Here is a 23568-nt window from a genome sequence, read left to right as displayed (position 1 = left end):
GACATTTTATCATTAATAATAGACAAAAAGTCATGAAAACTACAACAAAAAAAATATTATCAATTTTTTTCCTTGTTATAACAGTTATCTCTTTAATCATGGACTCTCGGCCCCGGTTAGAGCTCTTCCACCGATTATTGACCAAAGTTACTTGAGACATACTTCTCTACAAGGGAGTTGGCCACTTAGATTTTGTTGCCTACTCCAATTAAAACTTTGTAATCGTACATTACAATTTTATGAAAATTGAGATCAAGTGATGTTTAATGGATAAGGCGAAGATGTGAATTAGTGTCAACTTATGAATGGTTTGAAAAAGATTTTGGCAAATAAAACTATCTAGAGTGGTCTACCCTATTGTCCCTACACACGATTTTTTATGGAAAATAAAACTATGTGCCAACCGAGAACAAGTCTCTTTCAAGACTTATTATCACAAGTGCATACTAGCTACTCTTGCATGTGCTGGATTCAAGGGTTGTGTCATCTTGCAAATTCTCATGATGTTGGGCTGACCCTACAGTTTGACTTCAAATGTGGAGGCTCTGCTTCAAGATAAACATCACAAAACCATCACCCCTTCAAGTCCCAAAGACGAGTAAACAACCCCAACCATGGTGTCCTAGTCAAACTTGCTCACTTTTACTCTTCCTTTAAAAACCCAAACCTTATCTTCACACCATTTATTTCACATCTCACCTCATCTATCTCCCAATTCCTCATGTTCATGAAACACAAAATGAACCTCTACCTCTCCAAACTTCTCATCCTCTTTGCTATCTTCACCCTCCTACACCTCAAAGCCAATGGAGCCAAATGCAACGTGGACGATGAAGCAGGCCTAATGGGCTTCAAATCCGGTATCAAATCCGACCCATCCGGCATACTCAAGTCATGGATACCGGGTACGGATTGCTGCACTTGGCAAGGAGTAACATGCCTATTCGATGACAAACGGGTCACAAGCCTTTACCTATCCGGAAACCCCGAAAACCCAAAAAGCTTCTTTTCGGGTACCATTTCACCCTCCCTCTCAAAAATCAAAAACCTTGATGGATTCTACCTCCTAAACCTGAAAAACATTTCGGGTCCATTCCCGGGTTTCCTCTTCAAACTACCCAAACTCCAATTCATCTACATCGAAAACAACCAACTCTCGGGTCGGATACCCGAAAACATCGGAAACCTGACCCGGTTAGATGTACTAAGTCTCACCGGAAACCGGTTCACCGGAACGATCCCGAGTTCAGTGGGTGGGTTGACTCACCTGACTCAGCTCCAACTCGGTAACAACTCACTCACCGGAACGATTCCGGCGACAATTGCAAGGCTGAAGAATCTGACGTATCTCAGCCTCGAAGGGAACCAGTTTTCAGGTGCTATACCGGATTTCTTCTCCTCTTTCACCGACCTCGGGATTCTCAGACTTTCCCGGAATAAATTTTCCGGGAAAATCCCAGCTTCGATTTCTACTCTCGCGCCGAAACTGAGGTACTTGGAGCTCGGGCACAATCAACTTTCCGGGAAAATCCCAGATTTTCTCGGGAAATTCAGAGCGTTAGATACTCTCGACCTCTCGTCTAACCGATTCTCAGGGACGGTGCCGGCGAGTTTCAAGAACCTGACGAAGATTTTCAATCTCAACCTCGCCAACAATCTCCTCGTAGACCCATTTCCCGAAATGAACGTGAAAGGCATCGAATCATTGGATTTGTCGAACAACATGTTCCATTTGAATCAAATCCCGAAGTGGGTCACTTCATCTCCGATCATCTTCTCGTTGAAGCTCGCACGGTGTGGGATAAAGATGAAGCTCGATGATTGGAAGCCTGCAGAGACGTACTTCTATGACTTCATTGATCTTTCTGGGAATGAGATTTCAGGGAGTGCGGTTGGTTTGGTGAATAGTACAGAGTATTTGGTGGGGTTTTGGGGTTCTGGGAATAAGTTGAAGTTTGATTTTGAGAGATTGAAATTTGGGGAGAGGTTTAAGTATTTGGATTTGTCTCATAATTTGGTGTTTGGGAAAGTTCCTAAGAGTGTTGCTGGGCTTGAGAAGTTGAATGTGAGCTACAATCATCTTTGTGGTGAGATTCCAAAGACTAAGTTTCCAGCTAGTGCTTTTGTGGGGAATGATTGTTTGTGTGGTGCTCCTTTGCAGCCATGCAAAAAAGCATAGAGTTCTTCTCTTCTTCCACTTCTTGTTTTAGTTTTGTTGTTGCCCTTGTGTTTTGCAGGGTCAATCATGTCTGGTAAATGGAATAAATTTAGTTTAAGACAGACATAATTGTGATTAAGTTTAGTCTAATAAAAGTTATTTTTCCACTCACTTGTGTTTGCTTGCTTCAGTTGGATGATGGTTTGTTAATTGCTTAGGGTGCAGATAATGTGGTCTCTGTGAAGAGTACTACTACGACTTCAGTTAGTAGTTTTCATATTTAGGGAGAAATTACTCACTTTGGATTTTATAATCTTCCTAAAATGTGATTAGAAACAATGTGCTTAATAAAAAACTCACTCATTAATTGATTGATATCTATCATCTAAATTTAAGAAGATGTGGGGCAATCCAATAACTTGAGGTTTTGCGTTTGGAGTCGTTTTTTGTCATGTTATTTATATACCAATAACAGTAACTTGAGCACTAAATTGTAAACGGCTGACCATGAAATATATTCTAAATAAATTATGTTATCATTAGGTAATAATTGAACTTCCAACATAATTGTTAATGATGAGGTGAGCTTCCACCACGACACACCTCCTAGATTGTCATGCTATTTTTGTTGTATTGCTTGTATTATATGGGAGTTGGGTTTGGGGCCTCCCCTATGGGGCTGCGCGCCCCACCCTTTTTTTTTAAACCCAAAAGTGCCCTACGGAAAGGTACTTTCCGTATTCAATTTAACTTAATACGGAAAGGTACTTTCCGTATTATATTTTGATGACTACGGAAAGGTATTTTCCGTATTTAACTCTGACAGGATTCCCCCTTTTTCCACCATTACTCCTCCCTCACCAACCCCTTCACCAACCCCTGACCAGCCCCCCTGAACCTCCTCAATGCCTCCAGACCACCCTCTCTCTCACCCTCTCCTACCTCACTTTCATTTCCAAGCTCTCCACCACCATCCACTCCTTCATTTCCCAAGCTCTCCACCACTATCAACAAGTGTTGTAGTAGAGGTAAGTCTATGTGTTTATTTGTTGTTATTTTGTAGGATTAAGTAGTGGAAGTAGTTAGATTAAGTAGTTTAAGTAGTTAGATTAAGTAGTTTAAGTAGTTAGAAGGATGATTTTTTGAATTCTGAGTCGTGATATAATACGGATTGTTATCTTCCGTATTGAATATGGAAAGGTAATTTCCGTATTCAGTATGGAAAGTAACAATCCGTATTCAGTATGGAAAGTAGCTTTCCGTATTGAGTATGGAATGTAACTTTCCGTATTCTCTTCCAGGGATGACAGATTCATTTTTCTTTGGTGAGTCACAATTGATTGAAGCTGGATTTCACAATGGTCAACCTGAAGAGGCCACTACAGAGGTGCCACCACCAGCATTTGTGCCCCCGTGTATAAGTATAGATGTCTCGCATTTATTTGCAACTGATCAGGTATTCTTTGAACATATTTTTGCATTGTTTTGAGAGTGTAATATATCAATTCTTATTATGTCTTGATCACCCTTGTAATCAATTCTTATTATTATAACAGATTTTCCCTACCCGTGATGATCTTATCAATTGGGTTCATGGAATTGCGATTGGAAATGGATATGTTACGTTGATCACAAAGTCAGATTATGGTGGGAATGGAAGCAGAAAAGCTTATGTCATGTTGGGGTGCGAGAAGCATGGTAAATGTAACGCCCCAATTTCTCAACTGAGGAGTCACATTAGTTACCTAACAAAATCTAAGGACTATTTCGTAATCCTAAGAAAACACAATATATTTTTTTCCTTTTCGAAACACTGAACATAATTGAATACATAACATAGACTTTATTCAACAACCCGTTCACGACATATAATAATAGTGTCATACAATATCGTAAGCAGGTTTCCAAAATAAGTACGCTCACTGGAACAGTGGCGGAGATAAAGTTTAAACAACAGAGTTTTCAGATGGGGGGAAAGAAACTCAGACATAGTCCAGCAAAAGGAAGAAGCAACTGCTTCATCCACCTCTACTCGACCGCCCACGATCACGGTTTCCAACTTGAACAGCTAAGCTTCAGCGGAAGGCTCTCCATCGCCTAATAGCGTTAAGCGCCCAAACAACAAGTAGCAAATAGAAAGGGTTAACTCCATACAATTACCATGTATGAAAGAGAAAATCATGCTATTCAAATTTAACTACCTATCATGGTAAATAAACCAACAACATAACTAAACTCATATATCAACTATATAACATCAATTCAGATATCGACAACCTAACATATAACATCAATTCAAATATCGACAACCTAACATATAACATCAAATCAGATATCAATAAACTAATAACTAAAATCCAACAACATAGGGTTAGGTGTTAGTTCCCTATAATGCAACTATATGCTTCTACCAAAATGGATCGATCAGCAACGTCTCTCAAGACGGGACGATCACGTGGGACAATCACCACCACACCGCCACTTAACGCCACTACGGACGGGACAATCACGTGGGACAATCACCACCACACTGCCACTTTAGGACATCTCGAAAGATGGGACGATCACGTGGGACAATCACCACCACACCGCCACTTTATAACGCCTTAAAAGACGGGACAATCACGTGGGACAATCACCACCACATTGCCACTTCAAGTTCAAGCCCTAAATGCCAAGTCAATCAACAACTCCCAAATCCAATAACCAAGTCAAGTATCAACAATAACCATGCCATATCCACTAGAAAGCAGTAATGACAGAAACCAGTAAACGACCGAAGCCTCTCAGAAAACGGAGACACACGTCTCAATAAGTTTACTCGGCCGAAGCCTTCAGAAAACATTTGGCACAAGCCTCAGAAACAGTCAACATAAGCAAGCATAATAATCATAATCATCTGCCAATCAATATAAACATCTTCATCTCAAACACAGGCAGTGCGATAAAAGCAGGCAAGACTCAAAGACACTCTAAAACTGAGTTACCCTTACCTTCGTGAGTAGAAGTTGGGCATGGAAGTTGTGAACCTAGAACAAGGAAACACAATCATCAACACAAGCCCTACTAGAAGTAACACTATCTAATAACGCTAATCGAAACCGGAAAGAAAGCTTTTAAAGCTTCAGAGTTCCTCTTAAGGCATGAATTGACAACAGAACTTCGTTCGCTAAAACGAGCATAACTCGAGCTACAGAACTCGGAATGACACGAAACCAGCGCCAAAATTTCGACAATCGAAAGAGCTACGCAATGGTTCAGGTCATAGAGACCCAAAAATTATTTTTGGACACGGTATCCTAAGCAATAGGTTTCGGCCACTCTAAAAAATAGGGTTCCCGAACTTTTTCTTCGATCTAAATCGATTCCTAGGTATTCTTAGGCGATATCTAGGCCAGGGAAACTCTCAGAAAAATTATCGAATCGAAAACTGTCGCAGGGGTATTTTGGTCAATATTTTTAGCTCGGAAACTCAAAATCAGAATTTCGAAAAATAAATTAGATGGGGTTGATACCAACGACGATTATGACGACTAATCTTACTAACGCTAAACTCAGTCGAGGGTTTTAAGCCCAAAGGTTGGAACTTTAGCCAAACATGGGTATTATGAGCAGAATTGAAATTCGGCGGCAATTTGGCGAGAATCGGCGAAATGAAATCCGCTAAACATGCTCAGGGGCACGCAGGGAATAAGTTTAGATAGAAAGATGAAGTTATCTAGATAGTTTTGTAAAAACCTCAAAACTTAGAGCACAGAAAAGCATAGAGAAAAGCGGCAGAATTTACGATCAGAAGTGAGGATTAGCATCAGTACCTTGAGACCTACGCGTAGCAACGAACTATGGAACGATCAGGCAAGAATCGGCGAAAAACTCTTCTCCTTCTTCTCCTCTTGTGGCCGCGGGTTGTGTGTGTGTGTTTTGTGAGGTTTTTGTTTCAAGCTTCACATATTTATAGGGAATGAAATGGAAGATATTTATCAAAGATCAGATAAGTATGAATAGATATTTATCAAGATTGGATAAGTATGAATAGATATTTATCAAAGATTGGATAAGTATGAATAGATATTTATCAAAGATTGGATAAGGTTGAATAGATATTTTGTAAACCGGTACAGATTAGTTTAGATACCGGAGGATTTAACTCATAGAGTTAAGATAAAAATATAAGAGCGATCCCGATTTCTTCCTACTGATTCCAACGTATTTTAGACACGATATTTATCCCGCTGAATCTTCTAATTCTTCAAAGAAATATCAGTATGATTTTTGGTTTTCGAGGCTTGCTATATAGAGGGTGGAAAAATGCGGGAAAATGAAAGTTTCGCGATTCAGATTTTTCCGGCTTCGTTCTCCGTGAATTCTAAGATAGGTTTTGGCGACAAAATTCCAAAACTAAAAAGAGGTTTCCTTGTATTTTAAGTGACTAATGCAAAGTCGGTGTAAAACTATTTTACCCGATAAGTTACTTTTTGCATCGAATGTCGGAATAGAAAACTTCCTTCAGAAGAAAGATTGAAATCATCAAGAGAAATGGGTGTACGCGTGTGGAATCTTCTTTTGAAGCTCTGAATAGAAAAAGTCTTCATCGTCGGTTGATTTTAGGTTTCTTGAACTATCAGGGTTTTAGTTTCGGCAAACTTCCAATGATTGGAATCGGACGTTCGTAGATCCTAGAGTTTCGCCTTGGAACGATAGTTATAAAAAGGAATAAGAGAAAGTCTTATATTCCTCTTGAAGATTTTTGGAATTATTCCTATAGTGTTCCAAGGGTGGAAGATCTTTGGAATTTATTCCTATAGTGTTCCAAGGGTGGAAGATCTTTGAAATTTATTCTTTTCCTAAGGTTCTTGTCCTAGGTTTAAGCGAATACTGCATGCGTCATAAGTTCCGTCGGTTCGAATCTTGTCCTTTCACCAATTTATTCCAAGCTAAAAACTTGGGTCTTACAGTAAATATGTTCCTTATAGAGACCCTGACCTTGTTGAAGGGACGAGATCACAAAAGACAGGTTGTCCTTTTAGACTAAAAGGACGACCTAGGAAAAATGGCATAGATAGAGATTAGCGGCTAAAGGTGATGGAAGGTATACACAACCATGAACCAGCTAGGTCACTACTTGGGCACAATTTTGTTGGTCGTCTAAAACCCGGAGAGAAGGAGCAAGTGGAAAAAATGACAAGGAGTTGGGTTCCACCGAGAAAGTCGTTGTTGACTTTGAAGGAAAACAATCCTTCAAACTTGACTACCATATCTCAGATTTATGGTGTTTGCAAGAGGTTAAGAAAATCCCTCCGCGGGGGATTGACAGAAATGCAACACTTGTTGAAGAAGTTGGACGGTGACAAGTATGTCCACTTTGAAAGACATGAGCCTGGATCGGAAGTCATTAGAGATGTATTTTGGGCTCATCCAAATGCTATCAAACTGTTCAACACATTCCCGTATGTAGTGATTATGGATTGCACATACAAGACAAACAAATATGCAATTCCCTTGCTTGAGATTGTTGGACTGACTTCCACAGATAAGACATACTCCATAGGCTTTTGCTACATTGTTAATGAGGGCATAGATGACTACGTTTGGGCACTGGAGTGTATGAAGTCTCTATTAGCTGATCAAGCCATGTTGCCTAAGGTGATTGTTACTGACAGGGATCTTGCCTTATTGAGTGCTGCTAAGCAAAGCCTTCCTAACACTACACATTTATTATGCTTGTGGCACATCAACAAGTGTGTTTTGGCAAAGTGCAAACTCTATGTTGGCACAGATGATTTTGCTGAGTTGGTTATGATGAAGTGGGCAGAGGTGGTGGATGCTGCAACAGTTGAAGAATTTGAAGTGAAATGGATGCAATTGTTTAATATGTGCAAGGCAAAATACAACAACTTTACCTCCTATTGTTCTACTACATGGTTGGTTCACAAGGAGAAATTCGCCAAGGCATGGACAAATCATGTGATGCACTTTGGAACAACAACAAGTAACAGGTAAAAAAATTACATGAGCTTAATTTATGCGTTGTTTGTTCATTTGATAGATTGTTGTTAATAAGATATCTATTTGTTGTTTGCAGGGCTGAGGGTGCACATGCCAGTTTGAAGAAGATGTTACGGGATTGCAAGGGTGACCTGGCCACTTCATGGGATGCGTCGCATAGTTTGACATGTAATCGACATACTGAAATATTAGCATCGTTTGAGCGCAGTATTCACAGAATTGATCACATTTTCATGTTCCCATTTTACACAAATATTAGAGGATTTGTGTCAAACAAATGCCTGCAGCTCATCGACGCTGAACATATAAGAATGAAGCCCTACGGCGGATGCGATTGCTTGTTGAGAGAGACTCATGGACTACCTTGCGGTTGTGAACTTGCAGGTCACCGGTCAACCACTCTCTTGTCAATTAATTCTATTTGTTATTGAAAGTGACACTTTTGTGAACTTGCAGGTTATGAAAGAATTCCATATGAGTCAATTCATCCATTCTGGAAGAGACTGAGTTGGGAGCATGTACCTGAACCTGTTGCAGATACTACCAGCAACCATATTTGCGGCATGAACCATGGAGATATGCAACCAGAAGTTGAGGCATTGACACATTATTTCAGTTCTTTGGATACTGGAGGGCAGAGTATGGTAAGGAGGAAGCTTCAAGCGATCTATTGTCCTGAAAGCAGTTCACTTTGTACTCCTGCGGTTAAGATAAGGTCCAAGCGCACTCTTAAGGCGAATGAGAAAATACCACCCAAGAATAAAGCAATAGGATCCTTGACTCGTGATCTTTCAGGTTTTGAACATGTTGATAGGGAGATCAGAGAGGCAAAGAAGGTTTCACAACCACCAAAGAAGAAGAAGCGTGTGAAGAAGTCTGATACAAGCTATTTCATGGGTCATTTTCCAGCCTTTTTCCACCCATATATACAAACAGTTCAGAATGTTGAGGATGATGGTAACTGTGGCTATAGAGCCGTTGCTGCATTACTCGGACTACCATCAGGTGAGGAAAGTTGGTCATGGGTTAGGGCAGCGTTGATAGAAGAACTTGAACGACACAGAGGGTTGTATGATGAAATGTGGTCCAGACATGTGGTTAATGCCTTACATTCCCGACTCACTCTTCCTTCTGGTGATCCGGCTACCGAGGATAAATGGATGCAACTGCCAGAGATGGGATACCTTGTAGCAACCAGGTTCCAAGTGGTTTTCATATCCATCTCCTCTACGGGTTGTTGGTCATACCTTCCACTAAGAGGAGAAGGTCCACCGGATGTACATCATGTTATAGTTGTTGGTCATGTGATAAATCACTTTGTACAGGTATTTTTTGATTGAGTACACTAATATCCAATTGGTGAATTGATTTGTTGTATTTGCAAGTTATCTAATTTTATTGTTATTCTATATAATGTAGCTCCATCTAACTCCTAGACATTCTATGCCGCCAATTGCTCTCCAGTGGGAACGGTATGTTGATCCTACATCAGTAAGCTGGTGCGCCCCATATGGTACACGTTTAGGCAGATTCACATCAGAATTCGAAGCTTGGCTTGTTACTTTTGGTGTTCCTCTTAGTCACCAAAGCTATGTAGACATCACCTCAGATTGACACCACACTTTTGTGTGATATTCATTTGTAAACGCTCTGTAATATTAATCTGATGGGCCTTGCCTTTATGATGTTCATTTGTTGCTTTTAATAATATTAATTTGATGGTCATTGTTATATTGATGGGCCTTATTATTTTGAATCAGCATCAGGGATAATTAACATAGACAACCACTCTGTCATCAGAGTCCTGTCATTTTCATCCACCCCATCATCAGAGTCCTGTCATTTCCAACCACCCCATCATCAGAGTCCTGTCATTTCCAACCACCCCATCATCAGAGTCTTGTCATTTTCATCCACTAAATGACGAACTTGAAACCTGACATTACTATCTACCACCAACCAACCCCAACCACACTTGTATTATCCACCAAACACCATAAATCTTTTGACCATTCTGCTATAAATCTCTCTGGGTTCTTTATTCTTCTTCATCCTTTTCTTCATGTCTTGCTTTCGAAGATAAAAAAAATACAATGGAACAAGACTGGGATGCATTAGTCCGCCGTTGCAAACGTCAAGGCAGCACTTCTAGCAGCTCTCGTCCTCTCATTCATGGGCCAGCTGGCGCCGTCCAGGTTGCCATGTATGGGCGTAGATCCAACCCTAACACACTACTCATTCCGACCCAAGAATTTGTGAGGCGTGCGCTCGAAGACAGATCAACCGAAACCGATCCTGATTTCAATTCAAATGCTTGGCTTACAGCCCTGCAATTGGTGGAATCTGCCACTCCGCTGGGCACAATCACAAGGAATGTTGAGAGAGTAGAGAGTGTTGTTGCTGTTATTAAATCATGCACTCCCAATGGTTTCGGAGATGCCAAAGTTACCCTCAAGGTATTTGCTCGCTTTTGTCCAGCTTCTTTAACCGTCAATTTGTTGTCTCATTTTCTCTCACGATTGCATTGATTTAGGACCCTACGGGCACCGTTGACGCTAGCGTCCATCGCAAGACCTTCACTGACGGGGAATTTAGGAATGTCATAACTGTTGGATCTGTTCTTGTTCTCCAAAAGGTCTATTACCTTAAACATTAATCTTGCTTCCTTTGAACAAGTACGCATTAATCTTTTAAATTTGCAATTTACTTGCAGGTTGCTGTGTTTGCACCGAGTAAATCTGTTCGTTATCTGAATATAACGTTGCCCAACATAGTCAAAGTATTTCCACAGGATAGCGGACCCCACGACTTCATCGATATCACTGAGGATTAATTTTGTTTTCGTGTTGCTTCTGAATAATTTCGTGTACCCTTTAAACTGTTTGCCATGAATTATTTATGTTACTTATCCTGCCTTTGATTATTTACGGTGTAGTTATACGGGTTTTTTTCAATACAAGAGTCGGCATATAATGAGTGAAAATAGAAAGCATGATTAATATAAAGAGAGTCCTAATACAAAGAGTCACATGTCATAATATAAAAATACAAAAAAAATATACAAATATACAGTCAATCACTCGCCCCGACCCCTACCGGCCCCTCTACGACCTCTAGGTCCACGGGCTCTGCCTCCACGCGCACCCTCTGCAGGAGCACCCTCTCCACGGGCTCTGCCTCCACGGCCTCTGCCTCCACGCGCTCTGTCTCCACGACCTCTGCCTCCTGCAGCTCTAGCTCCTCGGACAGCAGCAAAGGCTACCCCCTGGGTACCAATGAAGGCATTGGATCTAATAAGATCCAGCGCTCTCTCAGTGAGGGATCGGGAATGTGTGCCCTCTGCAGGAGCATCTGGCACCTCGAGTGACTGCTCCAACAAGTCCACGGCCCGACGCATAACAGTCTGCAAAAATAATGTAGATACATTAGATACAAATAAAATATCATGAACAAAAAATCACAATTGAATGGAAAATAAAATTCAAACTTACCACCGCACTGAACTCCTCCCTCCTATCATCAGGGATGATGAACCGATGGGACACAGCGCTGTACCACCTCATGTAATCCTCCACAGCCTCTCCCGGATATGTAGCGGGGATCCCCTGAGGGCGGAGGTGCGGCGCAAACTCAGCAAAGGCAGCATCTGCGGTCTCAGCAAGGGACCCAGACGTCTGGATCTCAGAGGGGTGTCGAGGGACATCCTGTATGAAGCCAAACTGGCGCAGAACCCTCTCTGGTAGATGCCGTCGAACAACACGGCCAAATGGCGACCGGATGTAGCCAGAATACATGGCCCTCGGATCCCGTGGTCGATGAGCCCGATGGTCCTCAAATGGGGTCCATATAATGTCATCCACCGTCAGCTCATCGAGCATGACTCGCCTCTCATCAAGGCCTGCATGCCCGACCCGGGACATAGCCCACCGCCGCGCCCTAGGCTGGTCCTGCGAGTACTCCGGATCCGCCCTACGGATAATGACGCGGTCAGAAAGGTACTCGTAGACCCATCCTAGCAGGAGCGAGCTAAAACCTCCCATCTGGGCCGTCCCCCTCCTGGACGCTCGACTAAGCTGGTCGTATAGCGTAGCGAGCGCAATCGCGCCCCACGCGTACTCGCACACTCGACCAAGATCCTCCAACATCCCTATCCAGTAGACGGTCGTATGGTAGCCTCCGCTCTTGCTAGCAAAGAGCGTGGCGCCTAGCTGGTTCACCAGCCAAATCCGTGCAGGTCCTCATATCGGTGCTCTACAATGAAGTGAATTAAGTTAATAGTTTATAACAATACAATAATAATAGATACAAAGACAATACAATAATAATTAAGACATACCCGCCAACGCAGCCTCATACCGGGTCTGCAAGACCCCAAAGCGAATAGTCTGGGACCTATTCGTATCAAACTCAGCCTCATAAATACCAACAGATCCTCCCATCAACTGAGCACAGAGCGCTGCACACTCGTCCCTCTCCCCCCTCCCAGGCGTATAGAACCTCGACCCCATGGGGAGATGGAGAAGAGCTGACACGTCGTCCAAGGTGATAGTCATCTCCCCGAACGGCATGTGGAAGCTACTAGTCTCCTCATGCCATCGCTCCACAAGGGCCAAAATAAGGCCTGCATCTGTCACCGGGTAGCTGCAATAGGGTAGCTGATGAAGACCCGTCTGCTCAATCAACTCTCGAACCCGCCTGTGACTGTCTGAATCACCATCACAAGCAAGGTTCCAAACCTTCCCCCCAGCTGTGGCCACCTTCAACTGTCGACGGTCCACATACCGCTCGTCTGTGCGTAGGAGTGCATGCCACGCCCAGGGAGCCTTGTGATCAGCATAATGGGTGAGGAGCGATAGCTCAACAGCCCCCCGGAAACGGCGGCAACCTCTGGATCAGGTCCTCCTCGCCACCCTGTGCCCCCTGCTCTGGCGGCAGGACATCAGCATCAACAGTAGGCGGAGGAATACTATCCTCGTCAGATCCTCCCATGCCGGATGAGGCCTCGCCTGATGACTCCTCGCCGGAAGACTCCTCGCCTGAGGACTCCTCGCCTGAGGACTCCTCGCCTGAGGACTCCTCGCCTGATGACTCAACCATGGGAGAGGGCGGAGAATCAACTGTAGGTATCTCAACCGTGGGAGACGGCGGATAATCAACCAGAGGAACCTCAATCATGGGAGACGGCGGAGAAACAACTGGAGCTGAAGCCTCCACCGCCTGAGAGGTTGCAGCATGATCGCCGCGCCGGCTAGAAGCATGTAACCGCCGGTGTCTATCCTCAGTAGCCCCGACATCCTCACTAGAAGCATGAGACCTCTTTCTGTTCTTCATTCTCACTATATATTCAGAGCAAACATTCACTATATATACCATTTCAGCCATAGACAGAAACATGATGCAAGCAAATGGAAAATTCCTAGAATTTTATAAGTACATAGATGATAATCGGATCTTCTGTGGTTTATGCATGCTTGGATCAACTTTTATTTTCCTAATAATCAATTATGGCATCTAGAAACTACTCACAAATGCTTTGGAAACCTTCTATAATTGATTCTGAACCCAGAATCAATTATAAGTGTTGGGTTTGGTTCTGAGATGAATACGGAAAACGTTTTTCCGTATTCAATACGGAAAACCATGTTCCATACTGAATACGGAATATCATTTTCCATATTCAATACGGAAACCTGTGATCCGTATTTACCCAGAAACGCCATTAACGACAATGAGCTATCGGCCCTAAACCCAAACCACATTCAAGACATTTCAGCCAACAATACCTCTACACAAGCAACAATCGACTACCCTAGGGTTCAATGATTAACATAATTTCAAGTTAAATGGGGAAAATCCAAAAATCCTTACCTCTAGGTTTCAATTCTGAGAATGGGGTTGTGAAGAGCTTTGATGGAGATGATGGAACCTTTCAAGTACACGGTTCAAGCAAGGGGAGCGACAGAGATCGAAGGTTGAAGAGGGGAGAAGAGCTTGGCAAAATACGGAATGAAGTTTGAAATGGGTTTGAATAAACCCTTGCTGGTTTACATACTAATATAATACGGATATAAGACTTCCGTATTGAATACGGAAATGTTTCTTCCGTATTCTATTAAAAGGGGGCGTTCCAGTAATTTCCCCACTTTAAGTGGGGCGGGGAGCCCCATAGGGGGGCCCCAAACCCAACTCCCGTATTATATGCGCTGGGAAATCTCATTTGTTGAATCATATTATAATTATTTTGAGCTATAGTTATAAAGAAAACCGTATATATAGGGGTCAAGGGGCTATGATTCTATGACAAGTGTTCATCACTTGTTTACGGTCAATGACTGAGTTTTCCATATGTTAAATTATAAAATTGTTTGAACTCTATACATGAGAAGAAAACTGTTTAAATTTATGTACAAAATCTAATCATGTTGTATTCTTTATTTGCTATTAAGGCTCAAAGTCTTAAGGGTCTGTTTCCTGTAATGTTTCGGGCTCATTGTTTAATCGTCTTTTTCTTCCTTATAATTCTTAATCTCAAGAAATGTGTGGCCAAATCAACATTGGTGCATTGGTTGACTAAAGAGAGAGAAAAGAAAAAAACAAAAGAAGCAAAAGGAATTTTGGTGGTGTATACTGTATACAAATAGCCTAATTGGAAGTGTTTTTATGTGCCTGAGTTATCTGTATCTGTATTACTCTTAATATCTTCCTGTGCTTTTATTTACTGAGAAGAAGGATTGGTTTTTCTTCTTTCAATTGTTCATGATGTTTAGTAGCAAGGTAAATCATAAGCCAATTGTCACTACACCTATTGGGTTTCTGTGTACAATTATCTTCACTAGCATATGTCTCCAAGCTCAGTGCTCTAATTTGGTCAAATGCATAGAAAAAGAGAAGCAAGCACTTCTCACATTCAAACAAGGTATTATTGATGAATCAAACACCCTTTTCTCTTGGGAAACTGAGCGAGATTGCTGCAAATGGAGGGGAGTAGCTTGCAACAACAAAACTGGTCATGTCATCAAGTTGGATCTTCATTCTGAGAAGCAGGCACAGCAACCTTTAATAGGTGAGATCAATCCCTCACTGCTTCAACTGCAATATCTAGAGTATCTAGACCTTAGTGACAACTTGTTTGGTGGAAGAATTCCGGACTTCATTGGCTCTTTTACTCTGTTAAGGGTCCTCAAACTTATTGGTGTTGGTTGGGAAGGAACAGTTCCTCATCAACTTGGGAACCTCTCAAATCTGCACACACTTGATCTAAGTTGGAATATTGGTATCAGTAGCCATTATCTTAGTTGGCTTTCTGGCCTTTCTTCTCTAAGATACCTTGATCTATCACTTCTTGACCTTGGTAAAGCTGTTGACTGGTTAGAATCAGTAAGCAAGCTTCCATCTCTTGAAGAACTTCATTTGGAAGAGTGTGGGCTTCCATATATCAATCCCAAATCTCTCTCTCATGTTAGTTTGTCAACTTCTCTTAAGGTAATTGATCTCAGTTCAAATAATATCTCCTCTTCTATATTCACATGGGTGGGAAATGTTAGTGGCGGTAGCCTTATCAACCTTCAATTATATGGTAACCATTTGAAAGGCCCAATTCCAAATGTATTTGCAAACATGTTTTCTCTGAAAATTCTTGATCTTTCTGATAATGAACTTCAAGGGCCAATACCAGAATCTTTCCAGAATCTGTGTCAGCTAAGAGAATTATATTTGTTCTCAAACAATTTGGTTGACCAGCTTCAAGATTTAGTTGACAAATTATCCTGTGCAAAGGATACCATTGAGTTGCTGCAGTTAAGTAACAACTCATTTACAGGACCACTCCCTGATATTGCTAACTTTACATCCTTGAAATCCTTTTATGCAAATTCCAATAAATTGAATGGGACTCTTCCCAAAAGTTTGGGAACATTACCTCATCTGTCTAGCTTCAGTGTCTCTTTCAACAACCTGAGTGGACCATTGCCTGACTTCTCAGGAGCACCATCACTTGAAGATCTTAGTTTTTCCCACAATAAAATTAATGGAATTCTCCCAGAAAGTATTGGAAATCTTTCCAGCCTGAAAAATCTTGGTCTTTCTTCCAATTCCTTGGATGGCACAGTTAATGAATATCACATGTCAAATCTTTATGATTTAAGAACCATGGCTGTTTCTGATAATTCATTGACTTTCAACCTCAGCATGAATTGGATACCACCTTTCCAATTGCAGTACCTGAAAATGTCTTCTTGCAAGCTGGGGACAAAATTCCCACAGTGGCTTCAAACCCAAAAGAATCTTTCTGTCCTAGACATTTCCAATGTAGGAATTTCAGAAGAAATCCCTGAGTGGTTTTGGAACCTTTCTAAGTTACAATATTTAAATTTGTCCAATAATCACATTCCTGGCACTTTGCCAAATTTATCATCAAAAGCATATGACCTTCCTCAATTTGATTTGAGCTCTAATCAGTTGTCTGGTCAAGTACCACCATTTCCACCCAGTACAAATTTGTTGATTCTCTCTAGAAATAAGCTTTCTGGGAAAGTATCTTCATTGTGTAGCACATTGAATGGTTACTTGGCTTACCTTGACCTGTCTCATAACCAGTTATCAGGAACACTTCCAAATTGTTGGATGCATGCTAAAGGTTTGCTAATGCTGAACCTGGCAAATAACAACTTCTCAGGGGAAATACCAAACTCATTTGGTGCATTACAGCAAGTATTGTCATTACATTTGAGGAATAATAACTTCCTTGGAGGATTGATCTCCCTGAAAAATTGCACAGAATTAAGGCTCCTTGATCTTGGAAACAACAACTTTTCTGCAGAAATACCAAATTGGTTAGGGGGAACCTTGACAAAGCTTGTTGTTCTCCGCATGAGAACCAGTGAGTTATATGGTAGCATACCATTGAGTTTGTGTCATCTTTCAGCTCTTCAGGTATTGGATGTCTCTGGAAACAATATTTCTGGGGCCTTGCCTTACTGTTTTAACAATTTGACTGCTTTGTCACACAATGAAGTTTCAACAGATCTGTTTTACTCTCGTGTCACTTACAGCTTATTGGAACTGAACATCATTGACTTTGTAAACTTGATAACAAAAGGTTTAGAATTTGAGTATGGGACTGATGAGCATAGACCTTCAATTAAGAAGGTGTATGAGAGAAGAAACAAGAGGAAAGTCACAACTTAGTGTGACTGTTATTGTTAGTTGATCTGTTAATAAACAGCTGGCATGGTTAGTTGTTTCTGTTAGAGTACAGCTGGCTAATTCTGTTAATAGTTGTGATTCTGTTAGAGCTACTGAATAGTATAAATAAGGGAAAGGGGGAAGTTACAGGTAGTTATTCAGTTGGTTAGGATTTGGGAGATTCTAGATCTCGAATTCCAGAGGCTAGGGTTCTTGTTAGTGTTCATTGATTCTCCTGTGTAATTCCTGAGAATTCAACCTCAGTACTTGAGGATTGAGTCTCTGTTTTCTTCAATAAACCAGTAGCATTTCTGTGAGTTCATCAATTGGTATCAGAGCTCCATCCAGGAGCTGTGGTATCGATTTGTCTATGGTAGCGAGCAGAATGGAAGCCAGAGTGGAAGCGATTGAGAGATTCATTGAGGTTCTGAATCGCGATCGCGAGGAAGAACGCAGGAATCGCGAAGAAGACAGGAGGATTCGCGACGAAGAACGGAGAGAGCGTGCGATCGAGCATGAACGCGTGGAGCAGAGGTTTCGCAATCTGGAAGCGATTGTCGCGACGATGACGCGCCGGCGAGCCGGCGAGCACGGCGACAGCGACGGCGAGCAAGAACGCCGACGAATGGAGGAGGAGCGCACCGTGAACGGAGGACAACCGGGAAGCGTAAGAGACGAAGCTGATGCGCGAGAGAATCTTCAGCGCACTGCAAATGCACAAACAGAGCGTTGGAGGAAGCTTGACATTCCAGTTTTCCAGGGTGAAGAAGATGCGTACAGTTGGATTCAGAAATTGGAACGCTACTTCCGACTGAAGGGAGCGACTGAGGAAGAGAAGGTACAAGCGATTATGGTGGCCTTGGATGGAAAGGCATTGAGCTGGTACCAATGGTGGGAAACCTGCAACCAGGTGACTACTTGGACCAAGTTCAAGGAAGCCATGCTGGAACGATTTCAACTCACCTCGAATGCTAGTCCATTTGCGGCTTTGCTGGCCTTGAAGCAAGAAGGTAGTGTTGAAGAGTTTGTAGGACAATTTGAGAGATTTGCAGGAATGCTCAAGGGAATTGATGAAGAGCATTACATGGATATCTTTGTTAATGGACTCAAGGAGGAAATTGCAGCAGAAATCAAGCTCTATGAGCCCAAATCCCTAACAATCATGGTCAAGAAAGCCTTGATGGTGGAACAGAAGAACCTGGCTGTGAGCAAGGCTGGAATTGGCAGTACTAGCAGGTATAATTCCTCTTTCAAACCACCTTTTAGATCCACAACTTTTCAGAAATCTGTGCAAATTGATACTGGACAGAAAAGTGGTAGTGGTAGTGTAACTCAGGGCACAGTGCAATCATCTAGTGGTAGTGTTAATGAGAGAGTAGGAGGTAAGCCAGCCAGGGGAGGAGTTTACAGAAAACTCACTGGGGAAGAGATGAAGGAAAAGTTGAGAAAGGGGGAGTGTTTCAGATGTGATGAAAAGTTTGGACCAAACCATATCTGTAAGAATAAGCAATTCAGGGTAATGTTGCTGAGGGATGATGGTGAGGAAGAAGAGATTGAGACACTAGAGCCTCTCAACTGAAGAAATTGAGGAAGCTATGGAGTTAAAGCACTTGTCACTAAACAGTATACAGGGAATTTCTTCAAGGAAATCTCTCAAGGTTTGGGGAAAATTGAAAGGAACTGCCATAGTGGTGCTGGTAGATTGTGGAGCAACACATAATTTCATTTCTCAGTCCTTGGCAAGAGAAATGGAGTTACAGATTACAGAAACTCCAGCTTACACAGTAGAAGTAGGGGATGGACATGTAGTGAAAAGCAAGGGGGTGTGTAAGAATCTCAGTGTGCAGATTCAAGGATTTGTGGTAACTCAAGATTTCTTTTTGTTTGGATTAAGAGGAGTGGATGTTGTGCTTGGTCTAGAATGGCTAGCAGGATTGGGGGACATCAAAGCCAATTTTGAAGAGCTGACCTTGAAGTTCAAACTGGGAAATAAAAAGGTAGTCCTCAAAGGGGAGCCTGAGTTGCTGAAGAAGAGAGCTTCCATGAATGCATTGGTTAAAGCCATTCAACAGCAGGGAGAGGGATATGTGCTTCAATATCAAATGTTAGAAAAAGAGGTGGCTAAAGCAGAGGAAACTCCAGAGTTGTTGAAGGCAGTTTTGTCAGATTTTCCAGCACTGTTTGCAGCACCTACTGAATTGCCCCCTCAGAGAAGACATGACCATGCCATTCATCTGAAAGAAGGTGCATCCATTCCCAACATTCGGCCTTACAGGTATCCCCATTACCAAAAAAATGAAATAGAAAAGTTAGTGGCTGAAATGCTCAATGCTGGAATCATTAGACCTAGTATTAGTCCATATTCAAGTCCAGTGATTTTGGTTAGGAAGAAAGATGGTAGCTGGAGATTTTGTGTAGACTATAGGGCTTTGAACAAAATCACAGTCCCTAATAAATTTCCTATTCCAGTCATTGATGAACTCTTAGATGAGATTGGTCCAGCTAGAGTGTTTTCCAAAATTGATCTGAAATCAGGATATCATCAAATTATGATGAAGGCAGAGGATGTGGAAAAGACAGCATTCAGGACCCATGAGGGCCACTATGAGTTTTTGGTGATGCCCTTTGGCCTCACCAATGCTCCTTCCACTTTTCAGTCTCTGATGAATGAGGTGCTGAGACCAGTTTTGAGAAAGTGTGCTCTAGTTTTTTTTGATGATATTTTGATTTACAGTTTGACGATGGAGGAACATGTTGTTCACTTGACACAAGTTCTGCAATTGATGGACCAACATGATCTTAAAATCAATGGTAAGAAGAGTGTGTTTGGAAGGGGCCAGATTGAATATCTAGGACATGTGTTATCTGCTGGAACTGTGGCAGCTGATCCAAAGAAATTGGAAGCTATGTGGTTGTGGCCAGTCCCTAAAGACTTGAAGAGCTTAAGGGGATTTCTAGGTCTTACTGGATACTATAGAAGGTTTGTCAAGGATTATGGCAAGATAGCTAGGCCTTTGACACAGCTACTGAAAAAAGATAGTTTTCAGTGGGGACCTAGTCCCCAACAGGCTTTTGAAGCTCTTAAGCACACTTTGACAGAGATACCTACTTTGGCTGTTCCAGATTTTTCCAAGGTCTTTGTTCTGGAAACAGATGCTTCAGGTACGGGTCTAGGAGCAGTTTTGACTCAGGAAGGGAAGCCTCTGGCTTTCTGGAGTGCTACACTCTCAGATAGAAGTCAAGCTAAATCAGTTTATGAAAGAGAGTTAATGGCAGTGGTCAGAGCTGTCCAAAGGTGGCGGCATTATCTCTTAGGAAGGCATTTCATAATTCGAACAGATCAAAAGAGTTTGAAGTTCCTTACTGAGCAACAGGTTGTGGGAGAGGGGCAGTTCAAATGGATTTCCAAACTCTCAGGTTATGACTTTGAGATACAATATAAGCCTGGGAAGGACAATTCAGCTGCTGATGCCATGTCCAGGAGAAGCTCATATTGTGCATTGTCAGTTCTTAAGGTGAATGACTTTGAGGAGTGGCAAACTGAGATGTTGCAAGATCCCAAGCTACAGGCCATTGTACAAGATCTGATTGTGGATCCTTAGGCTCATAAAGGGTATACTTTGAAGGATCACAGGTTGTTTTATAAAGGAAAGTTGGTTCTGTCCAAGCAATCTTATAGGATTCCAATTCTTTGCAAAGAGTTTCATGCTTCTTTGTTGGGAGGACATTCAGGGTTCTTTAGAACCTATAGAAGGTTGGCTGCAGTGGTGTATTGGGAAGGGATGAAGAGTGACATAAGAGATTTTGTGGCAGAATGTGACACATGTCAAAGAAACAAATTTGACAATCTCTCCCCTGCAGGGCTGCTTCAGCCATTACCTGTGCCTACTCAGGTTTGGACAGATGTGTCCATGGACTTTATTGGTGGTTTGCCTAAATCTAATGGCAAGGATACAATCTTAGTGGTGGTGGATAGGCTGACAAAATATGCTCATTTTATTCCCTTAAGGCACCCTTTTACAGCTCCTGAAGTGGCAGCTTTATTTCTTCATGAGGTAGTGAGACTTCATGGGTTCCCAACAACCATAGTCTCAGATCGAGACTCTTTATTTCTCAGTAGTTTTTGGAAGGAACTGTTCCGAGTGTCAGGCACACAACTTAAGTTTAGCTCAGCCTACCATCCTCAAACTGATGGCCAGACTGAGGTGGTCAATAGATGCCTTGAAGTTTATCTGAGATGCCTTACTGGATCCAGGCCAAGGAAATGGGTTACTTGTCTTCCTTGGGCAGAGTTTTGGTTCAACAGCAATTACAACCGATCTGCCAAAATGTCTCCTTTTCAAGCTCTTTATGGTAGGGAACCACCTGTGCTTCTTCAAGGGACTACAATTCCTTCCAAGATAGCTGCAGTAAATGATTTGCAGGTGGGGAGGGATGAATTGCTATCAGATCTGAGAGCTAATCTTTTAAAATCTCAGGACATGATGAGGACATGTGCAAATAAGAAGAGGAGGGATGTGGATTATCAAATTGGTGATGAGGTTTTTCTCAAGTTACAACCTTATAGAAGGAGGTCTTTGGCCAAGAAAATGAATGAAAAATTGAGTCCTAGGTATTATGGACCCTATCCTATTGTAGCAAAGATTGGGGCTGTGGCTTATCGACTTGAGCTACCAGCTCACAGTAGAGTGCATCCTGTCTTTCATGTCTCTCTCCTCAAGAAGGCTGTGGGGACTAATTTTCAGCCTCAACCTCTCCCAGCAGCCTTGAATGAAGATCATGAGCTCTTGGTGGAACCTGAAACAGTGCTGGCTGTTAGGGAAACCACAATGGGCCAGATTGAGGTGCTAATTCAGTGGCACTCTTTACCTGCTTGTGAGAACAGTTGGGAATCTGCTGCCCAGCTCCATGAAGCTTTTCCTGATTTTCCCCTTGAGGACAAGGTGAAACTTTTAGGGGGGGGTATTGATGAGCATAGACCTTCAATTAAGAAGGTGTATGAGAGAAGAAACAAGAGGAAAGTCACAACTTAGTGTGACTGTTATTGTTGGTTGATCTGTTAATAAACAGCTGGCATGGTTAGTTGTTTCTGTTAGAGTACAGCTGGCTAATTCTGTTAATAGTTGTGATTCTGTTAGAGCTACTGAATAGTATAAATAAGGGAAAGGGGGAAGTTACAGGTAGTTATTCAGTTGGTTAGGATTTGGGAGATTCTGGATCTCGAATTCCAGAGGCTAGGGTTCTTGTTAGTGTTCATTGATTCTCCTGTGTAATTCCTGAGAATTCAACCTCAGTACTTGAGGATTGAGTCTCTGTTTTCTTCAATAAACCAGTAGCATTTCTGTGAGTTCATCAGGGACAAACCTCAAATTCATGAGAATCATAGATATATCAAGCAACAACTTAAGTGGAGAATTTCCTAATATAACCAGCCTTGTGGGCTTGGTTTCTCTGAATTTATCAGGAAATAACTTGATAGGAAAGGTTCCAGATAACATTGGTCAGCTGGTAATGCTGGAATCCCTTGATTTGTCAAGCAATCATCTTGTTGGAGAAATTCCTAGGAGCTTGTCTGGATTATATTTCCTTAGTCATTTGAATATTTCATTCAACAACTTATCTGGAAGGATTCCATTGGGCACCCAGCTACAGAGTTTTGATGCTTCTGCATATATTGGAAACAAGGGACTTTGTGGGCCACCGCTGATAGAAGCTTGTCCAGGAGATGAAGGTTCTTCCAACCCTGCACTCTCCAGTGACAACCAAAGAAATGATGTTGAAGGAGATGAAAGTGGATTAATATCCCTTGGATTTTATGTTAGTTTGAGCATTGGATTCATCAGTGGCTTCTGGGGTGTTTGTTTATCTTTTATATTTAATGCTTCATGGAGACATGCCTATTTCAGGTTATTGGATAAGGTGAATGATTGGATGTATGTGAAAGCAGCATTGTTTAGGAAGAGAATAAGGCAAAGATTGACAATCTAAAGGGTGAAATTTTCTGCAACACTGCTTGTTATGAGTTGATATCCATTAGACTTAAAGGTTTCAATAAATGGATCATTAAATCACACTAGCTACTTAGCACTGATTCCACTAGATGGTTTCGTGTGTTTGTATATCAGTTAAGTGTAATGCCAACGTATTTTCATCATAATCCATAAAAAGAGTTTTATTCACTATTTGTTTTGAAATGAATGCTAACATATCCAATCATAGCC

At 41.8% G+C, this 23568-nt stretch overlaps 4 protein-coding genes across 4 annotated transcripts; 3 read left to right on the top strand and 1 right to left on the bottom strand.

Annotated features, from left to right (window-relative positions):
- Window positions 1-583: 583 nt before the first annotated feature.
- LOC130745523 (receptor-like protein 43) lies at window positions 584-2329 on the top strand. Its single transcript, XM_057597824.1, has one exon. The coding sequence runs from the start codon at window positions 722-724 to the stop codon at window positions 2177-2179; it is 1458 nt and encodes a 485-aa protein (XP_057453807.1). The 5' UTR covers window positions 584-721; the 3' UTR covers window positions 2180-2329.
- Window positions 2330-7234: 4905 nt separating this feature from the next.
- Window positions 7235-11144, top strand: LOC130744610 (PKS-NRPS hybrid synthetase cheA-like). Its single transcript, XM_057596782.1, has 4 exons — window positions 7235-8154; window positions 8241-8548; window positions 8621-9483; window positions 11100-11144. Exons 1-4 carry the CDS (start codon window positions 7241-7243, stop codon window positions 11142-11144), a joined length of 2130 nt encoding a protein of 709 aa, XP_057452765.1. The 5' UTR covers window positions 7235-7240.
- On the bottom strand, window positions 11140-12642 carry LOC130745521 (protein MAINTENANCE OF MERISTEMS-like). Its single transcript, XM_057597822.1, has 3 exons — window positions 12501-12642; window positions 11656-12415; window positions 11140-11567 (listed from the first exon to the last, which is right to left on the bottom strand). The coding sequence occupies exons 2-3, from the start codon at window positions 12307-12309 to the stop codon at window positions 11241-11243; spliced, it is 981 nt and encodes a 326-aa protein (XP_057453805.1). The 5' UTR covers window positions 12310-12415; window positions 12501-12642; the 3' UTR covers window positions 11140-11240.
- Window positions 12643-14422: 1780 nt separating this feature from the next.
- Window positions 14423-23354, top strand: LOC130744609 (uncharacterized). Its single transcript, XM_057596781.1, has 6 exons — window positions 14423-17349; window positions 17651-18863; window positions 18979-20862; window positions 20950-22290; window positions 22418-22497; window positions 22681-23354. Exons 1-6 carry the CDS (start codon window positions 14921-14923, stop codon window positions 23333-23335), a joined length of 7602 nt encoding a protein of 2533 aa, XP_057452764.1. The 5' UTR covers window positions 14423-14920; the 3' UTR covers window positions 23336-23354.
- The last annotated feature ends 214 nt before the right edge of the window (window positions 23355-23568 follow it).

Source organism: Lotus japonicus, chromosome 3 (assembly GCF_012489685.1).
Source record: "Lotus japonicus ecotype B-129 chromosome 3, LjGifu_v1.2".
NCBI classification, from domain to species: Eukaryota; Viridiplantae; Streptophyta; class Magnoliopsida; order Fabales; family Fabaceae; genus Lotus; species Lotus japonicus.
Note: the sequence above shows the minus strand (reverse complement) of the source record. Positions and strands in the feature narration are given on the sequence as shown.

Coding starts and splice junctions, on each gene's coding strand:
- LOC130745523 (XM_057597824.1), top strand. CDS start 722: ATGTTCATGAAACACAAAATGAACCTCTACCTCTCCAAACTTCTCATC.
- LOC130744609 (XM_057596781.1), top strand. CDS start 14,921: ATGATGTTTAGTAGCAAGGTAAATCATAAGCCAATTGTCACTACACCT. Junction 17,350..17,650: donor AAGAGGAAAGTCACAACTTA/GTGTGACTGTTA, acceptor TCAATAAACCAG/TAGCATTTCTGTGAGTTCAT. Junction 20,863..20,949: donor GTGCATTGTCAGTTCTTAAG/GTGAATGACTTT, acceptor GTGGATCCTTAG/GCTCATAAAGGGTATACTTT.
- LOC130745521 (XM_057597822.1), bottom strand. CDS start 12,309: ATGTTGGAGGATCTTGGTCGAGTGTGCGAGTACGCGTGGGGCGCGATT. Junction 11,568..11,655: donor GGGAGGAGTTCAGTGCGGTG/GTAAGTTTGAAT, acceptor TTATTTTTGCAG/ACTGTTATGCGTCGGGCCGT.
- LOC130744610 (XM_057596782.1), top strand. CDS start 7,241: ATGGAAGGTATACACAACCATGAACCAGCTAGGTCACTACTTGGGCAC. Junction 8,549..8,620: donor TTGCGGTTGTGAACTTGCAG/GTCACCGGTCAA, acceptor GTGAACTTGCAG/GTTATGAAAGAATTCCATAT. Junction 9,484..11,099: donor GTCATGTGATAAATCACTTT/GTACAGGTATTT, acceptor TTTACGGTGTAG/TTATACGGGTTTTTTTCAAT.